At 39.7% G+C, this 24,207-nt stretch overlaps 3 protein-coding genes and 1 long non-coding RNA gene across 9 annotated transcripts in view; 3 read left to right on the top strand and 1 right to left on the bottom strand.

The window, feature by feature from the left end:
* LOC129763092 (kelch-like ECH-associated protein 1B) overlaps positions 1 to 12,162 on the top strand; it is a 33,382-nt gene extending 21,220 nt beyond the window's left edge. For 3 of the 5 annotated variants that reach the window (XM_055761857.1, XM_055761859.1, XM_055761858.1), the window contains 4 exons: positions 8,937 to 9,242; positions 9,307 to 9,564; positions 9,627 to 10,309; positions 10,376 to 12,162. In XM_055761857.1, the coding sequence (XP_055617832.1) occupies positions 8,961 to 9,242; positions 9,307 to 9,564; positions 9,627 to 10,309; positions 10,376 to 11,738 (2,586 nt within the window). In that variant the 5' untranslated portion in view covers positions 8,937 to 8,960 and the 3' untranslated portion in view covers positions 11,739 to 12,162. The other 2 variants (XM_055761856.1, XM_055761860.1) reach the window with 2 other exon arrangements.
* Positions 12,163 to 12,292: 130 nt separating this feature from the next.
* On the bottom strand, positions 12,293 to 23,031 carry LOC129763095 (28S ribosomal protein S11, mitochondrial). Its single transcript, XM_055761863.1, has 4 exons — positions 22,731 to 23,031; positions 22,442 to 22,673; positions 12,515 to 12,580; positions 12,293 to 12,451 (listed from the first exon to the last, which is right to left on the bottom strand). The coding sequence occupies exons 1-4, from the start codon at positions 22,910 to 22,912 to the stop codon at positions 12,344 to 12,346; spliced, it is 588 nt and encodes a 195-aa protein (XP_055617838.1). The 5' UTR covers positions 22,913 to 23,031; the 3' UTR covers positions 12,293 to 12,343.
* LOC129763096 (uncharacterized) lies at positions 13,746 to 14,928 on the top strand. Its single transcript, XR_008740790.1, has 3 exons — positions 13,746 to 13,865; positions 13,919 to 13,949; positions 14,023 to 14,928. It is a non-coding gene; the product is annotated as an uncharacterized LOC129763096 (long non-coding RNA).
* A 115-nt stretch (positions 23,032 to 23,146) lies between the features above and the next one.
* LOC129763093 (BTB/POZ domain-containing protein KCTD3) overlaps positions 23,147 to 24,207 on the top strand; it is a 46,186-nt gene continuing 45,125 nt past the window's right edge. For both annotated transcript variants that reach the window (XM_055761862.1, XM_055761861.1), the window contains exon 1: positions 23,147 to 23,436. In XM_055761862.1, coding sequence (XP_055617837.1) covers positions 23,381 to 23,436 — 56 coding nt within the window. In that variant the 5' untranslated portion in view covers positions 23,147 to 23,380. The remainder of the gene's footprint in view (positions 23,437 to 24,207) is intronic.

Raw genomic sequence — 24,207 nt, 5'->3', positions numbered from 1 at the left:
GGTGAAGAAGCAGCACCTCTCTGGTGACGCCGGACCGATGGCCTGTTCTTTTTATTGTTCCATTGATCCTCTTCATCACACAGAGAAGTACAATAAACAGCGTTCCCAATGTTCCAGTTTAAACTGGATTTTACCAGTTTTTTCACTATCCAAGAACTAATGTGGAAGCTAATCTCATGGGTTTCACTATTTCAGGAAAACTTCTCTGATAAAAAGAAACTCAACTTGAATAGAATTTCATCATACTGGAAGGATTTACGGAACGTGTCATGTAATTTTTCAACTCGTTGCTTTGCAGGCAGCAGTTTGGTGGTTTGAGGAAATTTTATTTTCAAAAAGTCCTGGTTCAGATAGCTTCTCATCAACACGAATGCACAGTTAAATGTGCAATAAAGTACTGCTGATTTTGCATCAAAAACAATGTGATAATTGGATAATTTGGCATTAATTCATAAAATCTGGAAGGTGACGGCATGGTTTAATGAATAGGGGCTTCAGATTATGAGCTGGTTAGCTTGTTTACCAGATCAAAAACCTGCCAAAACATATAAGGAGTATTTGTACAAATAATAGATGCAGCTTACAAACCGTATGAGTGATTTGAAGATCTGAAACTAGCAGTATCCTCGGCGTAGAACGAAATACACACTACAACATGGCACAGCTTGGTCAAAACCACCCCGAATGGGTTATTTAAACTGATTGAGAACTAAAGATGATCTACGAATTAGAAACTTATTGTAATTCATGTGAAACTGACATTGTAAAGGAGTAAGAGTTTTTCCATCTGGTTCTATAGTTATGAAACACTGGAATTTCAGTTTTTTTTAAATATTTGGCGCCTGGACACAACAAGAACGTTCAAATGACCAGTCTTTTAAATGAAGATAGTTATTGTACTCTACACTATACACTTCAAATCAACCGATTTTTTACTTATCTCTGGAAATTCATAAAAATGGAGTGGTTCTATAGTTGTGAAACGCAGTGCATCTATAACAGCAAAATAGCGCTAACCATCAAAGTTCTGTTCACCTTGAATTACATAATAGGAGCCAATATTTCATTTTAGAAATTTCTATTTTTTTATTCATCACTGTTGCTCTATTCATGGCTATAATTCTCGAAAGAAATTTGCACAATTAATTCACATTACTTATCATAGTATTAAAATTAAAATAACAATACTGTATTCAAACTCGCATTCGCAGGCGAAGTTTTTCCCCAAAAATTTAGTTTTTATTGATTTTCGAAACCTTATGCCAGCTCTGCCGTAATTTCGCAAAGTGACGCAAGCGCCAGAGGGAAGAACTTTTAGTACGAGACTTTTTGTAAAATTACATGTATAATCAGCATACGCGTACATTACGAAAATCTTATCTGTACAAAATGTGTACTGTTGATGGAAAAACATTGCCATCGGGTTGATTTTTGAAAAAATGTAGTTTTAGCTAAGCTATGCCACCAACGCCAGCTTGTTGTGGAAACAGCAAATTTAAATCGCTGTTTCCACAACCGATTGGCGTTCATCCATCAAAGTATGCAAGAATCTATTTCCAATTATTTTCTACAACATGCCGCCGTTGAGCGAAGCATGAGGAAGCATCAGGGAGAAGAATCCACACACTTTTCCGAATTAGTAGCATGCGTCAAGCAGATTAACGTAGTTGAGAACCCGATCGCAATAATTTCGGACAGCACCTTTTTTTCGAATTCGAAATGCAATTGAAACCATCCGTGTTAAATAAGATAATGCCGTCCGAAATAATCCGATATAAAACAGATACAGTTTACGCGAGGATGTTTTGAGTTTTGTTACAAGATGCGTTTCGATGAAGCATTTAGAAGAGTGCAGCTGTTCACCAAATCCGACATTTACCATTCAATCAACACTCAGCCTCAATTTATTCGAAAGAAGAATTTAGCAGTAAACATCGTCAAGAAGCTTTGTCCCTCGATGCCTGAAGAAAAAAGACACTACATATTATCGTAGTAATCAACAATTAAATTATTGAGTTTGAACTATTTAGTTCTAATCTTTATTAGCTATATGTGAGAACAGCAGGATAAATTATTCCGTTAAGCTGGGTTTGATTTTATGAATTTAAAGTACATGATCTTATGAGCTACTTAGTACATGATTTGTAGTTCTAAAACAGAATTGCTATTATAAAAGTAGCATTGCATGGGGATGGACTGTTTTTGATTAAAATATTTGGCATGACGAGCTTTTCGGAAAAGTATTTTTTACAAGATAGAAGGTATGTGACTTTTATTATGCTAAACGTTCATTACGGAAGATGTTGTTATGTGAAATTTGCTGTCCATGCTCGTTCATCCTACGCTATCAGAACAGATAACAAAATCACATCGCATCACAATCAAATTACGTCACATCATAGGGGAAATGGCGCTTGCGCCACATCACAGTGGAATTGGCGCTTGCGCCAAACTGTTTTCAAGCTTTTACGGGGTCATTTTTCCACATTTCTGTAAAACTTCACAATTGTTTGAAAGGATTTGGTATTCTTTATCGATCTATAACAAAAAACGTAAAATGACAATTTTGGCGCTTGCGTCACTTTGCGAAATTGCGGCAGAGCTGTTTCCAGCATTTTAAATTGGTCATCTAACAAATGATATTCCTGGAGAAAACTTTGATGAAATTGTCTCTAGTGACAATTGTTTGCTTTTTTACAAGTTATGGTCGAACAACTGGATATTGAATAACTAACAATCTGAAAGAAAATATTAGAATATTTCTCCAAAAGGCCTGCTTTAGATAGCTTACCATCAACGCGAACGAACAATCAAAGGTGCAAAGAAGTACCTCAGAATTATTTATTGCTGTTTTTGCGTCCAAAAAAAATGTGATAATTGGGTAATTTGGCATCAATTCATAAAATCCGGAAGGTTATGGCATAATTTAATGAATAGGGGCTTCGGATTCTGGAGTGGTCAGCTTGTTTACCAAATCAAAACCCTGTCAGGAACTTATGAGGAGTGATCGGACGAATAGTAGATGTAGCTTGCAAGCGGTATGAGTGATTTGAAGAGCTTGAACGAGGAGTATCCTCTGCGTAGAACAAGATGTACACTACAACATAGCGCAGCATGGTCGTAATCATCCCGAATGGGTTATTTGAACTGATTGAGAACTAAAGATGACCTACGAATTAGAAACTTATCGTAATTAATGTGAAATTGACGTTAATTTTATAAAGGAGTGAGAGTGTTTCCATCTGGTTCTATAGTTATGAAACACTGAAATTCTAGTTTTTTTAATGTTTCGCGTCTGGACACAACAATAAAGTTGAAATGGCCAGTTTCATAAATTAAGATATTTATTGTATTCTACACTATATACTTCAATTCAACCGACTTCTCACATATCTTTGGAAACTCAGAAAAAATTAGTGGTTCTATAGTTGTGAAACGCAGTGTATATCATTCAAGAATCTACTGAGCCATCTCGAGTTCCATTTGACGTAACAAATGAAGCGCCCTTATTAGTTCCGCTTATGTCTAACCAGCCCCACTTTAGTTTTTGTTTATTCGCCAAATTTCCGAGGGGCAAGTTCAACATAGTGGTTTGATTATACAACAGGGGTTCGCGCAGAGTCAGCACCACGGAAACGCGTGCGTACGATTCTAGCTTGACCCAAAATTTAGTTAGTAAGTAAGAAATTGTAATTGTAAACATAACATGAAATAAAAAATACTGAGCCAGTCGGGCCAGGAAGCAGTATGCTGGATAAAATTATACCGCGTTGTATTTTTTACTGACTGGTGGTAAAACTAGCGCATTTGGTGACAGCGGTGGGATGCTGTCCAAGTGGGAACAGCAGCCCACCCATCGTGGTGTTCACAAAGTGTTGATTTCCTTGAAGATAATCTGGGAATCGAAAAGATTCCCTAGTTGAGAAAATGTGCGAGGACAGAGAGACTGTAGTGAAAGAAGAAGAAAATCGAAAAAATATGAATCGTAAAACGTAAAGCAGTACAAGAAGTGACGTTCGAAAATGAACATATCGTAGTGAAAAAATGTGGGAAACTATTAGTATAGTTGAGCCAAGTAAAACCATCCGCCTGTAGTAGTGATCCCCAAAAAAGCAAATTCTGGTAATGGATCGCTTGTTTCGGATCGATCGAACAATAAGGATATGCTGTCGAGCATATACAGCATAGTGGAAAGCATGTTGAAGAAAAATGATTCCTGCACGGAGTCGATTGGAGAAGCTCATTTGGTTGAGCCATCGTTGTCTGCTGAGAAGTTTGATTCACAATCGATATTTTCGCTGAACTGTGGCCCCGAGATGTCTATCTACATCGGATCGAATGTGGTAAACTATCCGTTGGTCAAAGGAGGAAGACAGGAACAAACGTCAGTTCTCGGAAGAGCAAATGTAGCCGGACAGACAGTAATCTCGCTGCGATACGGATCTAACAAGGTGACAATCTAGAGGAGCACTAATTTCGGTAATACTAGGGATAGGAGATATATGATATTCTATCAACTTTCCCATAAACCATTAAATTTTTAAAAAATCTCAAAATAAATTTATAAGCCAATTAATTCATCAAGGGAAATAATCGTATCAGATGTAGGGCAGTTATTTTTATGTCAATATTTAGACGATTGTCATATTTGGAAAGTTTTCAAAGTTAACATTAAGTATCTAAATCGGATTCCGCGTTCCATGATCTTTTATTATGTACTGAGCATCCAACACTAAAATAAATAGAATAGCAACCAACATTAATTTTCCAGCAATTCTGTAATAACCGATTATTCTTTTTGAGAGACACAATCATATCTCCCACACATTAATTGTATGATTAGGGCAATATGGGGAAATGCACTTATCGAATTTAAAATGTGTGATTTAAATTTTTACACACACATTTTCGAAGAAAATTTGTATTAAAGTTCATGAGAAACTAAAAATGTGGGTTAAAGTTATATTATCAAACATATAAATGAAACTGAATAGCGCTAAAAATGCGAAGAAAATTAATGGAAGAGGCATATACACCCTTCAAATGTATGACGAATGAAATAAAAGTGTAAACAAGGGGATGTTGATAAACGTATTATACGAAGAAATTAAAAAAAAAGAAAAATAATTTTGATTTAGCTGTAAAAGCTCTACAATGTTGATCGATAAGGCGTTTTGGGAAATTTTTTTAGACATGATCATTTTATTTTTCATTTGGAATTGTGAAATTACAGAATTGAAGGAACTAATTTTGTTTTGATTACAACCAGAAATTAGGAACAGTACTTAAAATAATATTTCAAGTCGAGCTCATTTGCAGGAGGTGCAGAGCTCTACATTATTTAGCTTTGGTTATCAGGCAGCAACAACACTTTTGATGTTAGATTACTGTTTTGTAGAATTGCCAACAATTGACATACAATATAAAAATCGAACATATACAGATATTCACATACATATAATTCAATCAATTTTCCAAAAACATTATACAATGAAATATTAGGATATATATGCAGAATTTGAAGCCACTCAAGAACACATTTTATTACAATTATAACCATTTATATATAAAAAAATTGCATTATACAATTTATAATGTTAAAAAAATTCAAATAATATATCAGTTATATAGGAAAAACTAGCCGTATGAACCATTTTTAGGGAAGCTTTTCTAGTTTCATCTAAAACTCATTGAGTAGGGGGAGATGAAGCGCCCTTATTAGTTACGCTTATGTCGAACCAGCCCCACTTTAGTTTTTGTTTATTCGCCAAATTTCCGAGGGGCAAGTTCAATATAGCGGTTTGGTTATACAATAGGGGTTCGCGCAGAGTCAGCACCACGGAAACGCGTGCGTACGATTCTAGCGCGACCCAAAATTTAGTTAGTAAATAAGAAATTGTAATTGTAAACATAAGATGAAATAAAAAATACTGAGCCAGTCGGGCCAGGAGGCAGTATGCTTAGTATGCTGGATAAAATTATACCGCGTTGTATTTTTTACTGACTGGTGGTAAAACTAGCGCAACAAGAAACATCGACTGGCGAAAATATGCAACGACGGTAACAATCGGTGCAGAGTCAATAGATGTACTTCCACCATTGGAATAATATTTATTCTTCGTCGATATGATGTATAAAAGCTCACTGGAAGTACAAAAAAAGAAAAGGTCCAAGCGCTCCGTTTAAAAGAAAAGAAAGTCACTCTCGGCTGGGACGATGAATGAACAAAATTGTATTTGAAAAAAATCTGATGCTTACAAAGCTTTTCGTAGACATAGAACATCCACACAATTCGAGGAATATTGAATGCTTGGAATACAGCTGAACAATTGACTAAAGTAAACAAAAAGCGGGCACTCCGGTGCACCTCTGGACAGTCCATTCTCAATGCTGAAATTTTCTATGCCTCTTTTTTCATCGAACAACTCTTCACCCGGAAGCGATATGATTAAATTCGTTCTTCTAAAAAATCTTCCCGATATCGCGAAAAGACGCTATTCAATTTCCTAATAGAAAACAACATTGTTCTACCCGAATGGAGACTCAAAGTAATAGCAATTCAAAAGCCTGGTAAACCAGCGTCTGACCATAACTCATACCATCCGATTGCTATGCTCTAGTGCACTAGAAAATTTTTGAAGAAAATGATTCTTCGAACACTCGATCAATGGATCGAGATAAATAATGTATTACCACGTATACAATTTGGGTTTCGCAAGAGTAGAGAAACAAGCGTTGTTTTCCACAGATATTCAACTGACCTCTGCGCACAAGGAGCAACTGGCTTCAGTATTCCTGGATATTAAGGGAGCTTTTGGTTCGATTTCCATAGAAATTCTGTCAGACAATCTGCACAGATGTGGACTTCCTGGAATTTTGAATAACTTCGTGTACAATTTGTTGTCAGAAAAGTGAACGAACTTCACCCTCGGACAAATAACAGAAATAGTTATATGGGTCTACCCCGAGGCTCATGTCTCGGCCCCCTTCTTCATAATTTTATGTGAAGATATTGACAGTTGTTTTGCAGAACAATGCACGCTGTGAGAGCTTGCAGATAATAGTGTGGTTTCCGTCAAAGGTCCATATGCCGAAAACTTGCAAAGATCATTACAATATTTCCAAGATAACTTGTCTTCTTGTGCATGAAACTTAGAATCAAATTTTCGCCGCAGAAAACTGGACTGGTAGTGTTTACTCGAAAGCAGTTTCCAGCCCAATTGTAATTTAGGCTTTTGGGCAGAAACGTTACCCAATCGTTTACCTTCAAGTACCTTGGTGTCTGGTTTGATTCAAAATGCACTTGGAATACCCACAGTATTTGAAGCAAAAATGTCAAAAGAGGGTCAACTTTCTCCGTTCGATTTGCAGCACGTGGTGGGGAGCTCATCCGGAAGATCTCATAACGCTTTATAAAAAAACTATTCTGTCTATTCTGTAGTACGACTCTTTCTGCTTCCTCTTAGCAGTTCTTCTTCTTCTTTGTTTTTAAGAGGCTTTAAACTTTGCAGTTCATTCACCTCTAATGGTCTTAACAGTTAAAAGTAACCTTCTAAAATTGGAAAGAATTAAATGTCATTTTCTGGCGTACAGCTCTCGGCTGTATGCATTCGACAGCTAGTCGAACACCAGATGCTATCCCTGGTAATTTTTTTTTGCAACATATATATTTTATTAAGGCACATATGGCGTTAAACTGACGGGGCCGGGGGTTCAATATTTTGACAATTTTTGTCTTACGACTATGTTAGTAATATGTAACCGATTACTCGCGGTTTGCTCGAGGTTAGTATTACAAAGATTCTCATAATTGGGATGTTGCAGTTTCCAGTGCTCTGTATGTGTGGCCGACACGGGATACTTCCTATTGGGGTGCAACTGACCATTAATCAGCGACACCCCCCTAGTCTGTACCTCATATCAATCATGGTGCATCTCTCTTGACTCGAGGAATCCAGAGTAGAATGGTCACTGGGCGGTACAATCTTCAGCTCGTGTAGAGTTGTCATGAGCGGTACAATCTTTGGCTCTTGTTGAATGATCAGTGGCCTGCACAACCTTCGACCTGTGTATCTGTAAAGAGTATGTGTATGTATTGCCGCGACTAAGATAAAGCTTATCGATCAGATAAGAGGGATATGAAACAGAGACACAACGAGGGAAACATCATTGAACGTTGACATCAGCGTTTCTGAGGAACACGTATAGATGAAGCAGAAGATCATGATCACGACAACCGGACGGGGATATCCGATTGTTTGCGTAGTACCCTCAATGTACCCCTTATGCATATCCCTAACCCGATCAGTCCCACAAAAAATGTTGCCCTTCTAACCTCGAATAAACCGCGAGTATTCGGTCGAATCCTACTAAATATAGAATTAAGATCAAATTTTCTGTGAACAAATTTTGGATTAGCGGCTCCGCAGTGCGATTGAGCCTTACATATAAATGATTTTAAGAAAAGAATTTCGGTCGGGTAATCTAAACTGACCAGTCGCAATCTACTTCATTGAAGATTTAAAACTTCTCCCATAACTCTAACATAAAAAATACATTGCAAGCTACAGTCACATTACACTAAGGGTGGGTTTAGACTAGTGATATATTCATGTGAAGAAATATGATGAGATTTATAGAAATCGCATCAACCGTTTACACTAGCGTGAACTTCTATAATGAATATATTCATATTTTCGGTGAATTTATTCACCTGAAGTAGAAATGCATCCAACTTTAGTGATTTCTCAACAGTGAGAAATTCACAAGCGTTTACATATGCTGAATTTATTCAAGTTATATATACCTCGAATAAGTGTACCATATTTGTTCTCACCCGTTTACACCTATTTTCACGTGAATAAATCCATTTATAGCTATAGATCTCCTAATGTAAACCCGCCATAAGACACTAACGATTTATTATCCATTTTCAGAGTTCGGTGCCAGAGCCGTTGGCAATGGAGACCGCAACGGATTTCATTGGTCACCTTGGCGATGTCGATGGTTCCAAGGAGGTGTCGGGTGACATGACATATTTCATGTCCAACTACGCCAAGGAGTTGCTCAAAATGATGTTCATGATGCGTTCTCACCACATGCTGACTGACGTGACACTTGAGGTGGAACAGGAGACCTTCAAGGCGCACAAAGTCGTACTGTGTGCAGCGAGTCCCTACTTCAAAGCTATGTTCACAGGAGGACTTAAAGAGTGCGAGATGTCACGGATCAAGTTGCAAGGGGTTCGTTACGATGCGTGGGGGTATACATTGTTGCCATGCACTAACCTTTTTTTCTTCGTTCTAGGTTTGTCCAACGGCGGTGGCCCGAATCTTGTTTTATATGTACACCGGTCATATACGAGTGACTGAAGTAACAGTGTGCCAACTACTACCAGCCGCTACCATTTTCCAGGTGCCAAACGTGATAGAAGCGTGTTGTGCCTTCCTTGAGCGTCAACTTGACCCAACAAATGCAATTGGCATCGCAAGTTTCGCCGAGCAACATGGCTGTGAAGGACTCAAGCACAAAGCTAATCAATTTATCGAACGCAATTTTACCAAAGTAGGTTCAATTTTATTTACTAATCACTCCCACGTTTCTCTAGTGATATCTTTGCAAAGTAGATCTGCCACGAGGAAGAATTCCTACAACTATCTGTGATGCAACTCATCTGTTTAATCAGGAAAGACGAGCTGAATGTACAGGGTGAACGGGATGTGTACGACGCCGTTTTGAAATGGGTCAAATATGACGAGGATAACCGATATCCAAAAATGGAGCACATTCTGTACGCCGTACGGTGTCAGTTGCTCACGCCAAATTTTCTGAAGGAACAAATGAAAAACTGTGATGTTCTACGGAAAGTGCCTGCCTGCCGTGAGTACCTGGCGAAAATCTTCGAAGATCTTACTTTGCACAAACGACCAGCTGTCAAAGAGCGACAACCAAATACAACCCGCATGATATTTATCGCCGGTGGCTACTTCAGACATTCCCTAGATATATTGGAAGCTTACATCGTGGACGAAAATGTTTGGTTCACATTGCCTAAGTTGACGGTTCCACGGTCCGGGCTGGGGGCAGCTTTTTTGAAAGGAAGTTTCTATGCGGTTGGAGGGCGCAACAATGCACCCGGCTCATCGTATGACTCTGATTGGGTTGACCGGTATAATCCTTTAACAGAGAAGTGGCGACCGTGCTCGCCAATGTCCGTTCCTCGACACAGGGTTGGCGTCGCTGTGATGGACGAGTTGCTTTATGCCGTTGGTGGATCCGCTGGATTGACATATCACAATACGGTAGAATAGTGAGTAGAGACTGTATCACTTTTTTTAAATGTTAGTTGTACTAACATGCATTTCTATATCTGTAGCTATGATCCTGAGTTCGACCGATGGACTCTTGTTCGGCCAATGCATTCAAATAGATTGGGAGTTGGCGTTGCTGTGGTCAATAGGCTGCTTTACGCAATCGGGGGATTTGATGGGCGGGACCGACTAGCCTCGGTTGAATGTTATCATCCTGAAAACAATGAATGGACCATTATACCTCCTATGACATGTGGCCGCTCCGGTGCTGGTGTCGCTGCAATACATCAGCATATTTATGTTGTTGGTGGATTCGATGGATCGCACCAATTAGATTTAGTCGAAAGGTACGATACGGAATCAGGAACATGGGAAACCATCGCACCGATGAAGATAGCACGCAGTGCCTTATCGTTAACAGTTCTGGACGGAGAATTGTATGCAATGGGTGGCTACGATGGTCAGAACTTCTTGGCAATAGTAGAAATTTACGATCCAGCTACAAATACCTGGAAGGAAGGAAATCCCCTCACATCGGGCAGAAGTGGACATGCTTCCGCGGTTATTTACGCACCATCATGCATTTTCGAGTACACAGAAAATTCAAATATGAGCATGGAAACGAGGGACAACGGGAGCGAACGGAGGAATGATGGGGATGATGGTTCAAGTTTTAGCAGTGGGCATAAAATGGAATGTGAAGCTTCTTCTTCTAGACAAACCTCTAGTGAAGGCACTAGCGGCTATCGCAGTCATTGTTCGGATGAGTTCATTTCTTCATATGGTGACCAAGAAGTCGTAGAGATGATGCGGAGTAGCAGTATACAGGAATGTTGCCCAGGTGCGTTGTTTGAGGATTTATGTGATGATGTTAACAACAGCAGAACGGACAGGATCATGGAAAATAATTCCACCGTTGAAATCAACTCTAGTCATTTTAATACTATCGAATGTCATTCGAGAGCAGGAATTGTTCCTACGGAAGAAACGAAAGCATCCGAGCTATCAGCATCTTGTCGCATATCTCGTAAATTATTTTCAAGCGGTAGAGGCACATTGAAATCGAAATCTAAAGCTAAAACCAATGAAGTGGACGATGAATCACTTCCACCCGAGGAAAATATATCTGCAAGCAATAAACATCATTTTAAGAGTATGTGCAAAGTGAAAAGAAAAGCGTCAAATGGTTGGAACGAAGAAAACTGTCCTCTCGTGCGTTTAAAAAGACAGATAACCTGTTTTGTTTCATCGTTTGTGTCACCATCTACATCGAATAACCATTGCGTTGACAATAACGAACTTCGAGGGCCAACAATCCTGCCGTCGCCTTGTTTTATACCGATGGCTGATACGAACCATTGTTCGCATTCCGAGGAATCGCAGTGTGGGCATATACAATATGATGATGGAAATGAACCACCGACATAATAACAAAACTGTCCAACGCAATTCAAAACAAGTGTAAACTTCCGCATGATTTCGTGACAACCGATTACCATCATCTTTGTTTATATCTCTGTACAGAATTTTATTTTCTCATAGTTCTAAGGTATTTCATATTTTTTTGATTTGGAAAATATTGAAATACTAGAAAAAGATGCGTAAAAAGTAGCATTCCTTCCACATCGACGGTGTAATGTATTCAATTATTCCGACACTGTGTTGAACAACGTTTAACGAAATAATTTGGCATAGCTAGTAAAGAATCGAAAATGATTATTGCCCTTGTCGAACTAGTTATAAGTGTATAAAAGAGCGGGTTTATACTATGTATAAATTCGGAATTAGTATCCTGTGCGTGAACGCGAAGGCACGGTTTATGTATGAAAATAAAAACACGTTTATTCAAAAATGAGTGAGACTGTTATTTCTCCGAAAACATTGAACTCCACTTCAACTCCGACTTTTTAAGTGCGATCTGAAGTACACAGTGGGTACATGATAGGACTTTTGGACTTCTTTCAGAATCAATATTCCGAGTGCTCTTTTTTATCACTATATTTTATCGGAGCAGACGCAATATGTGTGACCTTTTATAGTTTCCTTTGCTTTCTTGGCCGTGGTGGATTCCAAGACACGCGGGTTGTATCTGTTATTGAAATAATGTTCATTCCAGCCATTTCAACCCCTTTAATGGCCGACTGCAGAGAAAGTTTCCATTTGTGTTAATTTTTTTTCTTTTATTGGTTCTATGTGCAACTTACCATTCTGCCCGGCCCTAATCCTCGTACCGTAACACGCACCGTTTTGTAGCCTCGCTCGATGGCTTTCTGTAATTAAGAATTGATAATGCGAAAGACATATTTAGACATACATATTTGATTTGATGCGGAAAAATAATTTTTAATTCATTATTATAATTTCAAAAACTGTATAATTTCGGCGATTCGTGGAGTAAATTATTCAATTTTTCTCATCATCCTAGAGGTTGAACACATAAAAGACCGGACACAAAAATCTTGTTTAGGTTTGAAAATACGTTCTATTTTCTATAGCTCAATGTAACAGTCATTTCAATATCGTTATTGGCTTCGTAGTTCGTGAAGTATTTATTCCGCGCTAACGGTTTTTTGGTTTTGTGCGTTATCCGTACCGTGGAGAAGTGAAGTGCACAAGCAAACCACAACCAGCGGAAAAAGGAATATTTTTGCATCACCATCGATAGCCCGTTCGCATATCAATACACTGTCAATAATGTGGAGACGATGGTAAGCGGAAGCAGTCATATGTTGCACGCGCACTGTGTGCGAAGTTAAGTATTGATGAAATACAAAAATTATAAGTTATATGATAAGATATTTCCTCATAAGAAACGGCTGACGGTAGGGGATCTACTGATACGAAGATCACTGATATTAAAACGAGCAACCTTTGCTAATGTTTGAAATAAAGGACAAAAAGACATTGAAACCCATTCCCACATCGGAAGACATTTCTTCTGGAGACGTTTCAGCTCATTCTACAAAGTCCCTCTTTAAAAAAAAAAGGCAAACCTCTTCCCTCAACCCTTAAAATACTCCCATCCAACCAGGGCTTGCCAATTTCGAAACTAAAAGATGAATATGACTTTTCTACTTCTTCCTTTCTCTTAAACCAATTTCATTTTCGATCGTGTGTATTCACTACGCATACTGAAGCATCTATTCTTAAATTTCGTTTTTATTCTGCTGTCGTTTCCTTTGAATTTGGAAGCAGACGTTTTCAATTGACGATTGAAACTACCCTATTCGTTATTATTTGATTGAGCTATATGTCACTTTCAGTTTCACGTATGAAATCATTGCTTTCAATTGAAAGTTTCATTCGATTACTGTTGCGGTGACAGACTATCGTCAAATCACCCCTCGAGTCGACGACGGCAAACCTTCCAGTGCAACCTCCTATACAGCATAGTGACGCAAAGCTTTTGCAGTGGGTTCCGTCTCGAAATGTCAACGGGTAAAGAACTGTCAACACGAACAACAATTCTTTTTCAATTTGATTTTTACCACGAGTAGTCGACACCGATAGCAGAGTTTAATTGGATATATCAATCAGTTAATCCCAACACTACAAGTGAGGTTATATATTTCATATTGTAAAAATTATACTGACACATATAAATTTAGTTTATAGCTAGTGCTACTACGCTAATAAAAGGTGTTCTCAAATCGAATCTCGTTGTGAAGAAGTTCCACAACAATTACATTTCTACAAACTTGATTTTTTCCAGGCCGTCTCTCAAGAAAAATGGAATTAAAAGAGCCATATGACGGTATATTAGTCTAACAACCAGCGCCGACACTCCATTACGCCTGCTGACATACTGCACATTCTTTCACGTCGTCTTCCTCATCAGTTTCAGCGAATGCGATTCGTGCCCCAACAAAATTCGAAATAAGACATTTTCATCGATATAAGAACCATTCATTTTCATTTGACAATTTGATAATTTCTCTTCAGTGTGAAGAATGAAAGAACTCAAACTAGACTGTACGAAGGTGAAATAATATTCTCTTTATTGAGCGTGAAGAGATAGCAGCATGAAATTGAAAGGCGATAGGTCCATTATTGAGTGAAGATGTGTCAATTGAAGTAAAATTGTAAAGCCCTGCATCTAACCCACGATTTCGTCTCACCCTTCTTATGTTCCTGTTCGAACTCAACCCTCGTCCTCGCCTTCCCCGTGTCAAGGTGGATGGACACGCATCTGGAACTAGCCCGTGGGTTGTTTTTCAGGCCAACGCGGAATGGAAAATGCCTTAATGTGATTCAGATCATGAAAGCTCTGGACAGATATGTTTTCATATCTGAAATATCCAGGATAAGACCAAACAAACTGCGAGTTGCCGGCCGGAAACACGAAAACCAAACTGTTTTTTTTCCAAATTATTTATTTGTAAGGTTCAAACGCATTAGCTTTGCAGAGCCGCTTATTCAGTTTTGCTTACATTGTTCAATCTTAAATCTATGGTTATAAGGATTCGACCGATTACTCACAGTTTACTCGAGGTTAAGGGAGCAACAATAGGACTGGTCAGCTTTGAGATATGGAAATTGGATAACGTTGTCTCAACCGAGAGTCGCCACAAGCACTGAAGCGTTGTTCATTAGAACCAGGGATGGCATCTGGTGTTATTATATAATAACAAAAAAGAAGAACACAAAAGGTATTAAATTTTTATACTAAACAGATTCACAAACACATCGATCGACTGCATATAGCAGAAGTCGCGAGTTCCCAACACTTCTCTGATAGGAACATAGTGTTGTCTTCCTTCAGCCGCAAAAGTATTTAAAAGGTGCTCTCTGGCTGCGTAATTATCCGCACTTTGTCAAACTGCGTGAACGATGTCATCGTAACCGTTTTCACATCGACAGACATTGCTTTGAACAAGATTTATTCTGTACATCTTGCGAGTAGTGGTTGGAAATAAGTACACTCATTACACGAATGAACCTTTGAACCACATTCTCGAAAAAAGCGTTTTTTTTATCCAAAATATATATTTTATTAAGGCTCATATGGCGTCAGCCTAACGGGGCCGGGAGTTCAATATTTTGACAATGTTTGCTTACAACTATGTTAGTAATATGTAACCGATTACTCGCGGTTGACTCGAGGTTAGTATTACAAGTGTTCTCATAATTGGTATGTCGCAGTCTTCGATGCTCTGTACGTGTGCCCGACACGGGATACTTCCTATTGGGATGCAGCTGACCATTAATCAGCAACGCCCCCCTAGTCTGTACCCCATATCTAGCGTGGTGCGTCTTTCTCGACTCGAGGAATCCAGGATAGAATGGTCACTAGCCGGCGCAATCATCAGCTCGTGTAGAGTTGTCATGAGCGGTACAACCTTTGGCTCTTGTTGAATGATCAGTGGACTGCACAACCTTCGGCCCGTGCATCTGTAAAGAGTGTGTGTATGTATTGCCGCGACTAAGTTTATGTATTGCCGCGACTAAAGTTTATCGATCGGATAGGAGAGATATGAAACGGGGACACAACGAAGGAAACATCATTAAACGTTGACATCGGCGTTTTCTGAGGAACATAGATGAAGCAGAAGATCAGGATCTCGGCTACCTAGGATATCCCGGACGGGGATATCCGATTGTCTGCCTTGTGCTCTCAGTGCTCTAGAGAGCTGAGAGCGAGCAGCATGGAACCGGATACACGACCAGACAATATGCTCGATGTCGTGGTAGCCATCGCCACAATCACAAAGATTGTTTGCTGCGAGCCCAATGCGATAGAGATGCGCGTTTAGGTTGTAGTGATTGGACATAAGCCGAGATATCACGCGAATGAAATCACGACCTACATTCAATCCCTTGAACCATGCACTCGTCGAGACCTTAGGGATAATCGTATGTAACCAACGACCGAACTCATCTTCACTCCACATGCGCTGCCAACTTACGAGCGTATACTGACGAGGAATGTGGAAAAATTCATTATAAGCAATTTGCCTTTCAAAAAGTGTGCCTTCTAAAGCGCCCACCTTAGCTAGCGAGTCCGCTTTCTCATTCCCCGGAATCGAGCAAGGAGAGGGAACCCATGCTAAGGTAATCTTGAATAATTTTTCGACCAAAACACTCAATAGTTGTCTTATTCTTGTTAGGAAATAAGATGAGCATTTATCAACTTTCATTGAGCGGATTGCCTCTATTGAGCTGAGACTGTCTGAAAAAATAAAATAGTGGTCGATGGGCAATGTTTCAATGATCCCTAATGCGTAATATATCGCACCCAATTCAGCGACATACACGGAACAAGGATCTTTGAGTTTGAAAGAGGCACTGGAATTTTCATTGAAGATGCCGAAGCCAGTGGACCCGTTTATGAATGAACCGTCAGTAAAGAACATTTTATCAGATCCAACTTTCCCATATTTTGCCGAAAATATCGGCGGAATAGAATCGGAGCGTAGGTGATCTGGGATTCCATGGATTTTTTGTCGCATGGACAGATAAAAAATGACAGAGGAATTGCAAAAGTATGGGAAGCAAACTTGGTTGGAGATGCCTGGTGAAGGGTGCACGTCGTGGGTAAGGTACTCATGGTATAAAGACATAAAACTTGACTGAGGAGTCAGTTAGAGTAGATTTTCGAAGTTATCAATCACCAATGGATTCATGATCTTGCAACGGAAGAGAAATCTGTAGGATAATTCTGTGAACCGAAGAGTAAGCGGGGGTACTCCTGCCAAAACTTCGAGACTCATCGTATGTGTCGAATGCAAACACCCCATGGCTATACGCAAGCAACGATATTGTATCCTCTCCAGCTTGAGAATATGAATCCTGGCAGCTGATCGGAAGCAAAAACTGCCATATTCTAACACTGACAATATCGTTGTTTTGTACAACTGAATGAGGTCTCCTGGATGGGCACCCCACCATGTTCCGGTAATTGATTGGAGAAAATTAATTCTTTGCTGGCATTTCTGTTTCAAATACGCAATGTGTCTTCCCCAGGTACACTTAGAATCAAAATATACACCCAGGTATTTGAAAAACATAGAGTGTTGGATCGTTTTGCCGGATAGGTGAAGCTGGAAGTGGGCGGGTTCGTGCTTCCTAGAAAAAACGACCATTTCAGTTTTCTCCGTAGAGAATTCGATACCCAGCTTGAGGGCCCACGTGAACAGATTGTTCAGGGTATCTTGCAACGACTTTTGCAGAACGACGGAATTAGTACCCGTGATGGAAATAACTCCATCGTCTGCAAGTTGTCTCAGCGTGCAGTCTCTAGTTAGACAATCATCCATATCATTGACGTAAAAACTGTACAAGAGGGGGCTTAGGCAGGAGCCTTGCGGTAGGCCCATAAAACTGTAACGAGAAGATTTCGAGCTGCCATGAGAGAAAATCATGTGTTTTTCTGACAGTAAATTGTACAGGAAATTGTTAAGAATTGGTGAAAGTCCACGATTATGAAGCTTCTCTGAGAGAATTTCCATGGAAACTGAATCAAATGCCCCTTTGATATCGAGAAAAACGGAAGCCATTTGTTCTTTGCGAGCAAATGCGATTTGGATTTCAGAAGATAGCAGCGCGAGACAATCATTTGTCCCTTTACCTCGGCGGAAGCCAAACTGCGTATTTGACAGCAAATTGTTCGTTTCGACCCACTTGTCCAAACGAAGTAGAATCATTTTCTCTAACAATTTACGAATACAGGATAACATTGCAATCGGCCTATACGAGTTGTGATCGCAAGCCGGCTTGTTGGGTTTCCGTATGGCTATCACTCTCACTTGTCTCCAGTCATGCGGGACAATATTCAGCTCCAGAAACTTGTTGAACAAGTTCAGCAAACGCTGTTTTGCCAAGTCGGGAAGATTCTTCAACAAGTTGAATTTAATCTTGTCCGACCCCGGAGCTGAATTGTTACATGAGAGAAGGGCAATTGAGAATTCCACCATCGAAAAATTCTCATAATCGCTTTGAAGTGGAATGTCGCGTACGACGTTTTGTGCAGGAACGGTGTCGGGGCAAACTTTCCTTGCAAAGTTAAAAATCCAACGGTCAGAGTATTCCTCACTTTCGTTTGTATGGTTCCAGCCACGCATTTTCCTAGCCGTATTTCAAAGAGTGCTCATAGCGGTCTCCCTTGACAAACCATTGACGAACTTCCGCCAATATCCACGCTTTTTTGCTTTAATCAAACCTTTTAGTTTGGCTTCTAGAGCTTGGTACTTCAGAAACCATTCCACTAATCCAGTTTTCCTGAATTTTTTGAAAGCGGATGATTTTTCAAGGTAGACCTTTGAACATTCCTTGTCCCACCAAAGTGATGGAGGACGGGGTCGGAAAGTGGTAGCCGGTACACGTTTCTTTTGAGCTTGAAGTGCGCTTTCGTAAATCAAACTCGATATAAAGTTATACTCTTCGAGTGGAGGAAGTTCATGCATTGAAACAATTGCTTCAGATATTATTTCCGCAAATGTTCTCCAGTCAATATTCTTCGTGAGGTCATACGAAATATTGACTGACTCACGAGAGCTTGATTCATTAGCGATCGATAAAATTATTGGTAGGTGATCACTACCGTGGGGATCTTGGATTACCTTCCACATGCAATCCAGGGATAACGAAGAAGAGCATAGAGATATGTCTAGCATGCTTGCCCGTGCAGGAGGGTTGGCTATTCTGGTTGCTTCCCCAGTATTCAAAACTGTCAATTTGAAGTTGTCGCACAGATCATAAATCAAAGTGGCACGGTTGTCATCGTAGAGTGATCCCCATGCTGTTCCATGGGAGTTATAATCACCTAAGATTACCCGCGGCTCCGGCATTGCCTCGATAGTATCAAAGAACTGATGGCGGCCTACCGTAGTTCTGGGAGGGATATATATCGAAGCAATGCAGAGGTCTTTGCCATTGATTTGTGTCTGGCAAGCAACAACTTCAATGCCTGTCATCGGTGGGAGAGTGACTCTATAGAAGGAGTGACATTTTTTAACCCCCAATAGTACGCCACCAAACGAGTCATTTCGATCGAGGCGAATAATGTTGAAAGGCAGAAAGGCAGAAACTGGCAGATTATTTTCAGTAACGATTAGATATTTCCACATTTTCCTCGATACTGGAAGCCCACCAGTGGTTAATGCTAACTCGATAACCATCTGTTAATAGCACTTGATTGAAAAATATTTGGTCACAGTGTTACATGGATAGAAAACATTAAAAAAAACTCTTTCACATGAATGTATTTTTAAATTCCCAGAGGAACTGGCAGATTATTTTCAGTAACGATTAGTTATTTCCGCATTTTCCTCGATACTGGAAGCCCACCAGTGGTTAATGCTAACTCGATAACCATCTGTTAATAGCACTTGATTGAAAAATATTTGGTCACAGTGTTACATGGATAGAAAACATTAAAAAAAAACTCTTTCACATGAATGTATTTTTAAATTCCCAGAGGAACTGGCAGATTATTTTCAGTAACGATTAGATATTTTCACATTTTCCTCGATACTGGAAGCCCACCAGTGGTTAATACTAACTCGATAACCACCTGTTAATAGCACTTGATTGAAACATATTTGGTCACAGTGTTACATGGATAGAAAACATTCAAATAAACTCTTTCACATGAATGTATTTTTAAATTCCCAGAGGAACTGGCAGATTATTTTCCAGCAATGATTAGATCTTTCCGGAACCTTCTCGATGCTGAATGGCATCCAAACGGAAAGAAATCTGCGCGTGTATGTGTCGATCCTTCGCCGTCCACCTCCTCCAGCACGTTAGGCAACGTTGTTGTCTTGTCGATGTCCTCACGAAAAATGAATGTGTCTCACCACCAGAATATCGCTTAAGTATGGTTTTTGTGTGTGATTGAATCGAGAGAAAGTGTGGTTTACGATGGCAAACTAGAGGGGAATGAACTCTCTGAGCTCGGAACTTTCGGCGACTGAGCAATAATCGATTGCGGGCGCATACAATATTGGATACGAAATATCCTCAAAATCTCGGTCTCCGGCGTAACGCTTTCGTTTTCGAAACTTTGATTTTACACTCCGGTATAGAAATGAAAGACGTAGTCCTACGTCAAAAAAAAAATATTTTTTATGCAATTTCATAATCAATTCGGTGAGAACCACTGACGAAAAGAACCTGCAGATGATAATTGAACTTGTCATATAGAAAAGTTTTAAATATATTTGAAAAATATCGAGTTTTTCAATAAGAGCGCTACAAAAGTTTTTTTAAATAAAACAAAAAAGGGTTTGGATATCAATGAAATTCTTTATTCATGTGAAAGTACATTTGATGCTGAAGCGCTTTGATTATTAGTTCCGCGTATGATGAACCTGTCCCTCTTTTTATTTATTTATTTTGGCTTAACGTCTTTACAACATGGCCTGATTCACAATTTTTCCTGTGTATCGTTCGTTGCTTAGTGTTTTTAGTGGTGCGGCTTGCATGACCTGCGACCAACCCCACTATCTCGCAGGAGGACTAATCGTGATACTGCTGCTTTACGTCACGAGTACCACCAGGACTGGGCAAAGACGCTTATAGCGGCGTCAACTCGCTTAGAGGAGCTGTTTCCGGGTTTTTGTGGCTTTTTCTTGGGGACTGGCAATGCCCAAACTCATCCCACCACACCCTAGACAGTTCCCCTTTACCAGTGCAAGCCAGAAAAACGATCTATGACGATAGAATTTCTGACCCGAACGGGAATCGAACCCGAAGCGCCCATCTTGGCAAACGCAACCCTTACCACTAGGCCATGGGGACCACTGTCCCACTTTAGTTTTTGTTTATTTGCCAAATTTCCGAGGAGGGCAAGTTCAACATAGCGGTTTGATTATATAACGGGGCTTTTCGGGATGCAATGGTGACTCATGGAGTACGTCTTGATTGCTGTCTGACCAATAACGCATATTTTGCATATTGACCATGCCATTCAGCTAGAAATGAGCCTCATCGCTGAAGATGATTTCCGATGAAAATCCGGATCACTGTCAAGTTGTTGCTCAGCCCAATTCACTAACATACGACGCTTCTGGTAGTCAAGCGGCTTCAGTTCTTGCGTCAGTTTGATCATGTAAGGATGGAGGCCAAGATCTTTTCGCAAAATTCGCCACGACGTCACAGAGATGCCCCACGCTTGAGAACGACGTGTGAGGGACTGATTTAGGTCTTCCTCAATTGATGCGTTAGCGGCAGCAATATTCTCGACACTACGGGCACTTCTTTGTTTCTCTGGCACGGGAACATTCTGTACTGTGCCCGTGGATTCAAAGTTTTCCACTAGATTATGACGACCATAAATTGGACGTAGCGCTCTTAAAATTGAGGCCACTCCATATTTCGGTAGTAAATCAAATTAATCTCGACTCGGTGTTGGATCGTATATCTTTCCATTATGAAATGGCAAACCTTACAGAAGAGAAATGTTCAGAGAGCGGGAAAAAATATGGCGTCGTTTGCTGTCCCTATCGGTCTACTTTTGTAGCGTCCCTATTGAAATACCCGTTACTTTCAAAAATTTCAGTTTGTTTTCATTCCCCCTTATTCCTCGCGGCGAGTGACGTGAGATAGCAAAATTTCTCGATCTGGTGTCATCTCGAAAAAAGAAATTTTGGCCGAAAATCGACCTTTTGGGATTTAGCCTGAGGGACAATGAAGGTACGAAAAAAAATAACTATCGAATTTAAAGAACCGGCCATGTACATTGTGTTTATTGTCACAAAAAAAATAACCTGTGCAAAATTCCAGCTCAATTGGACATGATTAAGGGGTGCCTCAAAGCTATCAAAGTTTTGATTTTTTGATCCTCGAAAAAAAATTTTTTTCGATGCCAAATGACTTAAAAATGCATAAAACGTGTTGTTATCTCGCAAAAAAATTTTTGGCCTAAAATCGACTTTTTGGGACTTGGCCTGAGTGGCCAAAAAATTAAAACTTTGTGTGCTTTGAGGCACCTCTAAATCATGTCCGAGTGAGCTGAAATTTTGCACATGTCATTTTTTGGGTCAATAAACAAAATGTTCATGGTCGGTTTTTGAAATTTGATGTTGAAATTTTGTCCATACATCCCCCATCACCTTGGACAAGCGTAGACATTTTCGTAACCCCTACCCCCTAAAGTTGTCCACGTGGTATAAGGATAGCCCCTCGCTTACCTGGCAGATGCTAATTGCGGTCGCTTGTGCTGCTATATTAGTCCCTTTGCGGGTATTTTTGAAGCCTTCGATGCCACAGGAGCGGATGAACTGAGGTACACCTTTGGCATCGCAAATGGATATAATCGTGTTGTTAGGCGAAACACGAATATTGCACACAGGAATCTCACTAAACGCAACACCACCGAAGAGTGTGGTTGGCGTGTGCTCGTTAGGGAAGAATCGTTCTTTGCTAGAATAATATATATTTTGAATCTACAAAGTTAATTCCACGGGTTTACCTGCATACTCGGCGATTATGGAGTCAATGTCGACCGTGCGTTCACCAACCGTTCCCTCGTCTGGTTTTGGTAATGAGGCGAGCATGGACTTTCGACTTTCCACCTTGAATAATGTAGCGCTCTGGTGGACGGAGCGTTTCGTAATAGTTTGTGCTATGTTGGACAAACTTAAAAATTGCCTCAATGCCATATCTGCCTATTTAGTTTGTCTTAATTCACTATTCTTGAGGAAAAATGCAAACGAGAAACGTTTATGCAATAATCAAAACAACTCTGTGCGTATGGAAATGCAAATAAGAAACGTCAAAATACGATACAGCGAAGACCCAATTCTCTCACAACTTTAATTTCTGAACCAAAACGGGAATGTGTTGAACATTGTTTTTACCGTGGGTGCAAAATAAACGTCAACTGAAAAAAAACTCATCAGCACTCTGTTGTGAAAATTTTTGCTGCAATCGTTCTGTGTGTTTATTTTTATTGTGAACAAAAATTGTAGAAGTAGTGGCAATCCTGTAAGGACGTACCTAAAAAATTATGAACTTATAGCTCGCTGTTGGTGGTTTAAGAACGTTTTCGAATAAGGGAAACACCTCACGACTTGGAATTTCCCTCAAATTTAAGAAAACTCAATTTTGCTGCTGCTTGGTGAAAAAAGATGGCCTATTCGAGCCACATCAGCGATATCGTGAATTTGAACGTTGGAGGAACTAGGTTTGTAAATGAAATTGCTCGCTCGTTATAGCTTGAAACGATGGAATATCGTTTTTTACGTTTCGAATTAAATCATACGATGTCTGATCAATATTTAACGTATAGAGAATGGTTCGTGAGTGATACTGTAAAGTCGGTGAAAAAGTAAAACAATCGCAAGGCCAACACTGCAAACTTAAGCTTCCCTTCTTGGCTGACTTTCCTTTTTGTATTTATCTTAAGTTTGAAAAAGATTCCAAATGCCCTCTAATACTGACAGGAATTGGATTCGGGAAATTATTTTTTTTTGGTTTAAGCATTTTGTGGTTCGGAATGTGGAGTCATGAAATTCGTGAACAAAATTCTTTTTTAATTATATTGTTATGGCTCAATCAGGATAGCCTGATAGAGCCGGTAAATTGTTACGAACACAATTCTTTACGTTTAGGCGAATGAACTGGAAAGTTTAGAGCCTTTTTAAAACAAAGAAGGTCAAGGTTTACGTTTAGAAGCAATCGACTGATTACTTGTGGTTCACTCGAGGTTAGCAACGGTAACATTTGTTAGGGAATGTGGCACATATGACCTAGTGACTAGCGTAGCGCTTACCAAGTTAAGGAATTCGGGTTTGATTTCCATATTCTGGGTTTTCTGGTTTGCACCGATTCTGGAAAACTTTGTAGGGTATAGAGGGATGAGCAATGACTATCGTCAGTCTCAAGAAATTCAACAATAATCCACTTCGCCCAGTCTTGGTACCCTGAGTGGCGACACAACCTGGGTAATATATAA

This window comes from Toxorhynchites rutilus, chromosome 1 (genome assembly GCF_029784135.1).
Source record: "Toxorhynchites rutilus septentrionalis strain SRP chromosome 1, ASM2978413v1, whole genome shotgun sequence".
Lineage (NCBI taxonomy): Eukaryota > Metazoa > Arthropoda > Insecta > Diptera > Culicidae > Toxorhynchites > Toxorhynchites rutilus.
The sequence above is the reverse complement of the archived record's forward strand: the minus strand, read 5'-3'. Positions and strand labels throughout refer to the sequence as shown.

What these genes read in the sequence shown, in the direction of transcription:
- LOC129763095 (XM_055761863.1), bottom strand. Translation starts at nt 22,912, where the DNA reads ATGGCATTGAGGCAATTTTTAAGTTTGTCCAACATAGCACAAACTATT. An exon ending in ATTGACTCCATAATCGCCGA is followed by an intron (nt 22,674 to 22,730) that starts GTATGCAGGTAA and finishes ATATTATTCTAG; the next exon opens with CAAAGAACGATTCTTCCCTA. An exon ending in CCGCAATTAGCATCTGCCAG is followed by an intron (nt 12,581 to 22,441) that starts GTAAGCGAGGGG and finishes TCTTAATTACAG; the next exon opens with AAAGCCATCGAGCGAGGCTA.